This window comes from Hyaena hyaena, unplaced genomic scaffold (genome assembly GCF_003009895.1).
Source record: "Hyaena hyaena isolate Hyena2069 unplaced genomic scaffold, ASM300989v1 scaffold_212, whole genome shotgun sequence".
In the NCBI taxonomy this organism is placed as follows: Eukaryota; Metazoa; Chordata; class Mammalia; order Carnivora; family Hyaenidae; genus Hyaena; species Hyaena hyaena.
Genome location: NW_024080845.1, coordinates 1447091 through 1455071, shown reverse-complemented (window position 1 = coordinate 1455071; position 7981 = coordinate 1447091). Strand labels below are relative to the sequence as shown.

The 7981-nt window shown below is 47.0% G+C and overlaps 1 protein-coding gene across 2 annotated transcripts in view; it reads right to left on the bottom strand.

The window, feature by feature from the left end:
- Positions 1 to 866: 866 nt before the first annotated feature.
- ABHD6 (abhydrolase domain containing 6, acylglycerol lipase) overlaps positions 867 to 7981 on the bottom strand; it is a 49593-nt gene continuing 42478 nt past the window's right edge. For both annotated transcript variants that reach the window (XM_039242398.1, XM_039242399.1), the window contains exon 10: positions 867 to 2025. In XM_039242398.1, coding sequence (XP_039098329.1) covers positions 1849 to 2025 — 177 coding nt within the window. In that variant the 3' untranslated portion in view covers positions 867 to 1848. The remainder of the gene's footprint in view (positions 2026 to 7981) is intronic.

Sequence of the window (7981 nt, the reverse complement as noted above, 5' to 3'; positions counted from 1 at the left end):
ACTTTCTTTTCTAGGTCATTGATTTTTGCTCTCACCTGTATTATTTCTATTTTTTTGGCTTACTTTTGATTTGTGATTTCAAGATTTTATTTTTATTTTTGTTATTTTTTAAACTGTCTTCGAATATGAGTGGGGGGAGAGGGGCAGAGGGAGAGAGAGAGAATCTCAAGCAGCTTCCATGCTTAGCACAGAGCCTGATGCAAGGCTCAATCCCACGACTCCAGGATCATGACCTGAGCTGAAATCAAGAGTCAGATGCTCAAATGACTTAGCCACCCAGGTGCCCCAAGATTTTATTTCTAAGTAATTTCTGCACCCAATGTGGGGCTTGAACTCACAACTGCAAGATCCAGACTCACACGCTCTGCTGACTGAGCCAGCCAGGTGCCCCTCTTCTTTGCTAATACATGTATTGAGGTCTATAAAATTTCCTCTGAGCATTCCTTTAGCTGCAGCCCACAAGTCTGATACGCCACATTTTCATATCTTCTTGTTTTTAAGATCTGTGTTCCACTCTTCTGATAAATTAAAATATTCAGACCAAGTCCTGCATTCCAACCTAAACTATGAACTTCATCTCACTTTATGGCCAGAACTACTTGGCTGCAGATTCTCTGTAAACAGATTCGGAAGAATGAAGCTCCAGGGATTTTAAGGGCTCCTAAGCGCAAGAGGCAAAGGTCAAAAGGAACAGTCTGATGACTCTTTCCTTTTGTTTTTGATACACAATTTCGCCTGAATAAAAAGTGCAAACAAGACTTAAAATAAAACTAATAACCCATCCAAACAAGGTCTCCCAATGCCTTAAATAAGCCTTAAAAAAAAAAAAAAAACCCTTTTAACAAATGACACAAAATCTGCCGACATTGTACTTAAAAAGGAGCCTAGGAATGGAAACCATCTGCATGTTGCTGATCGAGATTTATTAAATTTATGTCATGTCATTGTGATCACTTTTACAGCTGTTTAGACGTATTTTCAATCACATTACCATTCACAGAATTCACAGAATTCATTAACAAACTAGTATTTTACACCCAAGGTTCTTCAGTAGCACAGCAAGATAGAAACGAGGCCCACGAGGTGATTTTGTGTGATTATTTAGATGCAGATGTCTAGAACATTATTGCTTTATTAGTCCTATTTTAAAAAACAATAAACTATTCCCAGGAAACCCTCCCTGCCAGGTGCTGTTCATACTGTGACTGTGCTAGGCTCCCCCGTGAGGGTGCAGACACGTGGGGGCCCACGGAACCACCCACCGCATCCCCCACTGCTCTGGCGGCTAGGAGAGCAGGCAGCAGCAGGCCTACACCCCTCCTCGCCTGCTCATACTTTTTATAGCTGGCCGTTTCCCTCCCTGATCTCGCAGCGGACAGACTGCATTCACATAGGGGTCTCTATTGTAAAACTTAACCTAGACATAGACAAGAGGGGCTCAGCGAATGGAGACTAATGCTCCTGACTAAACAGCCACTGACCATGCAGGGGAGGACGTCGAAGCAACAGAAAAACCTCGAGTCTCAGTCTGTGAGGGATGTTTTTAAAGAAAATGGCCTCGGTGATTATGGCCCAAGGCAGCCTTGAAGACTTCTGGGTAGATTTCATGGCTGGGTTTTAATTTTGTTCCGTGTGAATTTCTACACTGTGAAAAATATCTTGGAGATCTCCTCGTGGCCCCTAAAGCTCTGTGGATCTGTCGAGACGGGGGATGGGGGACTGGCTTCCTCAGGGACGCTGGCTCTCTGACCGCGTTTGGGGCAGGATCCCTGAGAAGTGGTGGCCGCGTCAGAATTTGGAGATGGGGGTAGATGCTCAGTGCCAAGTGCAGGCTGCAGTTGTAGGGCCTCAGTCCAGCTTCTTGTTGTTGTCTGTGTTGTGCACAGAAGCTAAGAAGTCGACAATGAGCTTGGCTGTCTTCCGGGGCCTCTCCATCACCACTGAGTGCCCGCAGTTTTCCAGAAGTTCCACCTGGCAGTTGGCGATCGACCTGGCCAACATGTCCGCCCCAGACACGTCAAGCACCTGCAGGCAGGACAAGAGAGGAAACCAGACAGAAAAGACTCAGACACCTGAGAGCGTGGCTGGGGGGACCGAATGCCAGCTGAAGCCTGGCAGGGGTGATTTCTGCGACCAAGTCACTTTGGTGTCGGGGCTTGTGGCTCCTCTGACAGACGTGGCTGCGTGCCCCGTGTTTTCTGCTGCAATATGGTGCTAGGAATTGTGTCACTGCCAGCATTACTAAAGTGGAAACACACAGCCCTTGCCCTGGTCTGATAGGGAAGCCAGACTGGTCAGCAGGTGAGGGCTCTGATGGGGGAGCACCCCAGGAGCTGCGAGTGACTGGATGGAGGAGGATTCATGGACGATGAGGGGGTGGAGGGCACATCATGGCAAGAGCAGGAGACAGCAGTTGGCTTGGTGCTGAGAGGCAGCACGCAGGGAGTGGGGAGCACGTGGTGGAGAGATGGGGTGGGGAAGAGGGGCCTGTTTCCCCAGCCATGCTGGCGGCTCAGGCCTCCATCTGACAGCAGTGGGGAGCTGGGGGACTGTGTTAGGGATGGACGTGATCAGTCCAGCTGTGGGAGGGACACACAAACAAGATGCAAGAGGTGAATGCTAATTATCCCAAACTGGAGGTGGGGGAATAGTATCTCTTTGAACGTCCCAGAGCTGTGTGACTGAAGGTCTTGAAATGTGTGAATAACAGGGAACACTTTTCTGATATGAAAGCCACCACTCTCCAGGGCTGACCCTTTCTGGCCAAGGCATTTAATTTCATTGTGCCCTAGGTTACCTGGCTATTTACACCAATTCAGTGTTTCTTCCCCAACACGCTCTGTAGTGTCAGATTTACATTTGTTCCCTGTCATGGCTTTCACCTTCAACTCATCCCATGCAAGAGGACCCCTCTCCTCATCCTCAACACAAAAGCAAGGTCCCCAACAAATTCAAGTGCCATCAGGTTTTCTTTCCCCTTAAAAAAATTTTTTAATGTTTATTTATTCTTGAGAGACAGAGACAGAACATGAGCTAGGGAGGAGCAGAGAGGGAGACACAGAATCTAAAGCCGGCTTCAGTCTCCGAGCTGTCAGCACAGAGCCTGATGTGGGGCTTGAACCCACAGACCGCGAGATCATGACCTGAGTCAAAATCAGATGCTCAGTTGACTGAGCCACCCAGGCGCCCCAAGTGCTGTCTGTTTTTGAGCTTCATTCTCATCAACCCAGACCATTAAAATCAAGATTTTCCACCCAGGAAGCAGAGCAAGCAACATGCCTCAGCCAAGACACAGAGCACGGCAAAGTACCCCTGGGGCCACAAATAGCAGCTTATGGGGACCTTAGTGAGGGGGGTACCCGCAGAGGAATCAGACACCTCTGCCTTCCCCTCACCCACAGGTAAAGCTGCCGTGGCAACTGTCTGAGCAGAAATACAGTCCAGATTCTGTGGAAAAATACCCAGAAGAAATGCAGGTGGACCCAACCGGTCAAAGCATGAAAAAACAGAAACTCCCAACTGAATATCCTGCAGAGAGGTAAAAAACCACAGCTCAGAAATATGCACATGAGCCCCTAGCTTTGACCCTGTTATGCTGGTCAAATTCAGAATTCTCCACAGTCACTCAGAGGTACATGCAATAAAAGCTGTAGGGACGCTCATGCACATCTACAGGAACCACACCAGCCGTTTCTTGGGCAAGACATTCTTCCAGATGGTCACACAATCTTCCTCCATACCATTTCAGGCCAAGGTCAAGGCCAAGATTAGGGTGAGGGAAGTGAGGCACTAGCCTTTGGCACAAAACTTAAGCAGCCTCCAAAAATCTCAGTCATCAAGATGAAGGTTATTATTTTTTTTTTAAGTAGGCTCAACACCCTAATGGGGGGTTTGAACTCAAGATCCTGAGATCTAGACCTGAGCTGAGATCAAGAGTTGGATGCTTACCTCAGGTGCCCCAAGATAAAGATTATATTAATGCAGTATTTAAAGCAAATAGACATTAATGCAAAAAGATCCATCGTGAATAAAATACAAAAATTACAAAGACAGGATCTAACCTTGCACTTACATGACATACCTCAGCTTAGTCTGAGCCCTGCCATGCATTACAATGTAAGTAGACTATAAGCTGCTGGAGGGCAGGGATCCCATCTGTCTTGGTGTCTGCTATATTCCCAGGGTCTAATACGGTGTCAGGCACACACAAGATGCTCAATATAAATCTGTTAGCTGACTTAAAGGTAAAGGCAGTCAGTTGGCGGGTTTGTCCCTTTGCTAGTTTATTTTTTTTTTTTTAAATAAGGTATCTTTTTTTTTTTTATTTCTAGGAGAGAGAGAGAGAGAGAGAGCGAGACAGAGCGAGCAGGGGAGGGTCAGACAGAGAGGGAGTCACAGACTCTGAAACAGGCTCCAGGCTCTGAGCTGGCAGTCAGCACAGAGCCCGACGCGGGGCTCGAACCCACGAACCGCGAGATCATGACCTAAGCGAAAATCGGACGCTTAACTGACTAAGCCACCCAGGCGCCCCAAGGTATCTTTTTTTTTTTTTAAAGCTTATTTATTTATTTTGAGAGAGAGAGAGGGGACAGTGCTAGTGGGGGGAGTGGGTGCAGAGAATCCCAAGCAGGCTCTGTGCTGTCAGCTCGAACCCACGAAATTGTGAGATCATGCATGACCTGAGTCGAAATCCAGAGTCAGATGCTTAACCAACTGAGCCACCCAGGTGCCCCTATTTACTTTCTTGCTTGCTTACTCACTCACTGTGTACTCTGGGTCTCCTGCATACCAGGCACTGTGCTGGCAGGGTGAAGGGGCATAAACAGTAATAGACCTTGTATATCTCCACAAAGCCCGCCCACTCTGTTGGACTGAACACAGAGGAGAAATATTTGAACTGCTATGCAGAACTCCTCTCAGGAAGGGTTGCCAGGTTCAGTTGTGCAGGCTGTATACTGGCCAAATCCAGAGGGCATGATTCACATAGACAACAATGTGTATAGCTCCCTGCAGTGCACAGTACAGCAGCTGCATCACCTACAGGGGTCCAAAGAACAGGGAGACTGCGTTCAGCCTGGCAGGAGCTGGTCCGTGACATCAAATGTTGATGATAGAGCAGGAAAAGGGCCAGATGCTTGGGAAGCAACAGGCCATGAAGTAAAGGGCCCCTGAAACCTTTGCTACTTGGGTTCTGCCCTGGGGATGGTCCATAGAACACACAGAAGATCTGACTGTATTTAGAGCAGGCCCATGGAACGTTACGCTCTTTTTTTCAGAACAAAATGGACCTCAGAGCTCTGGAAGAAACTCTGGACCATAGGCAGAGGCCAAATGTCAGAGGGAAAGGGCACGAGTAATAAATAACTTATTTTTGTGTAACTGGAGAAAGATCACCCTCATATGTATTCACTTAAGCCTCACAGTCACCCCAGTAGTAGAAGAGAAACACAGGATTTGGAGCGGCTGAGTGGCTTGCTCAAGGTCACGGGCCCGATAAAAGGCAAAGGCCGGGCTGGAACCTAGACTTTTAGAGTCCAAGCCCAGCAACCTGGCTTCTGCATTGTCTCCGCAGGGCAGGGCAGGGCCATGGGTCCTTACCTCTCCTTGGTGGTCCCTGAGAGCCCCAAATCACCTTTGGGATTTCTAGAATGAAGAAAGGCCTTCATTGTTCTAACTTGATTTCTGACTGAATAACCCCCTGATGGCCTACTCTGTCCTGCTTCTCCACTCAGGTGCACACAGAGCTTCTTTCAGTCCTCTGGCTGCTGCAGAAGAGATCACATGAGCCCTCCCTGCTCTCCGCGCCCACATCCCTGCACTGAACATCCTTGGCACTGCCTGGCCGACACGGATGCTATCACCAGTCCCTCCCCGCACGCGCTGGGACACAGTTCTGGCTTCTCCTTCCAGGAGACCACCCTGACCTTAGAAAGACTCCATCTCTCATTGCCTCTTCTTCTTACTTTACATTTTGGAAGAATTCTGAGTTAAGGTACAATTTCTAAAGAACAGTTGCAAACAAAAAGGAACCTCTGAGGTAGAAATCAGTATGGAGGGTCTCTTATGGCTTGTGTCCCCCCTAAAATTCATATCTTGACACTTCCAATACTTCAAAAGGTGACTTTATTTGAAAATAGGGTTGTTCCAAATGTAATTACTTAAGATGAGGTCATACGGGTGCAGGGTAGACCCCTCACAAAAATTTAAACACAGAGACACACAGGTATAGGGAGAATGCTATGTGAGGATGAAGGCAGACAGCAGGGTGACCTATCTATTAGCCAAGGGACACAAAGATTGCCAGCAAACCACCAGAGCTGGGCAAGAGGCATGGTACAGACTCTCCCTGACAGCTCCCAGGAGAAACCAATTGCTGACAACTTGAACTTGGACTCCTAGCTTCTAGAACCTTAAGAGATAATCAATTTCTATTGTTTAGGCCACCCAGTACTTTGTTATGACTATCCCAGCAAACTAATACAGAGCCATCTAATAAAAACTATTAAAACTTTATTATTAAAAAAATATTTTTTTCAAAGTAAGCTCTATACCCAACATGGGGCTTAAACTCACAACCCTGACTTCAAGAGTTGCATGTTCTACCGACTGAGCCAGCCAGGCACCCCTAACACCTATTAAAGTTTTAAAATGCACTTGCCTTTTGACCCAGTGAGTCCACATCAAAGAATTCACCCTTTGCGTATGCTCTTACACTCCACAAACACACACCTATGTTGGTGTCACTGAGGCATTGTTAATAGCAAAAAACTGGAAATTACCTAAATGACCATCAGTAGAGCACTAATTATATACACTGTGGCAGAGCCATATAAGGAAGTACTATGCAGCTGTTATAAGAATCATGTTGGGGCACCTGGGTGGCTCAGTGGATGAAGTGTCTGACTCTTGGTTTCGACTCAGGTCATGATCTCACAGTTTACAAGATGAAGCCCTGTGTTGGTTTCCGAGCTGACAGCGCGGAGCCTGCTTGGGATTCTTTCTCTCCTTCTCTCACTCTGCCCCTCCCCCACTCACACTCTCTCAAAATACATAAATAAACTTAAAAAAAAAGAAAAGGGGTGTGTGGGTGGCTCGGTTGGTTGCGCATCTGACTTCAGCTCAGGTCATGGTCTCACAGCTCGTGGGTTCAAGCCCCACAGTGGGTTCTGCCCTGACAGCATGGAGCCTGCTTCAGATCCTCTGTCTCCCTCTCTCTCTCTCTCTCTCTCTCTCTCTCTCTCAAAAACAAACAAACGTTTAAAAAGAAAAGAATAATGTAAACTTTGTTTGGAGCATGAATCATTCACAGATGGTCAATCTAGGGGGCAATGTTTAATGAGGAACAGGATATTTCCAAGTGTCTCCTGCAGACTGCTTACCAGTTGCAAGGGGAGAAATAGTAACTCTACAGTGAAGAAATGAGACAACACCCTAACCAGGCAATCAACATTAACATCACGAGGATGGGCAGGAGGACACGGTGTGTCTGAGATGTGAAATCTTGCCATGCATGAGCTATTCGGGCAGGGGCACATAACCTGAGCTTAACCATGAGGAAACAGCAGACAAAGTCAAATTAAGGAACATTTCATAAAATAACTGACCTGTACACTCGACAACAAATACCTCGATGTCATGAATGACAAAGGCAGAGTAGGGTATCAGTCCATAGTAAGGGAGACTACAGAGGCATGACATGTAACATGTGATCCTGGATTAGATCCTGGTTCAGGGAGGCAGGAGGAGGAGGAGAAAGAGGAATCCATGTAGTATCTTATTGAAACAACCGACGAATTTGGAATATGGATGGTATATTAGACAAAGGCATCACATCTAAATTCCTGAATGTGGGAAGCCCGGGTGGCTCAGTTGGTTAAGTGTCCAATTTTGGCTCTGACCTCACAAATTATGGGTTCAAGCCCTGCGATTAGCTTTGCACTGATAGCACGGAGCCTGCTTCAGATTCTATCTCCCTCTCTCT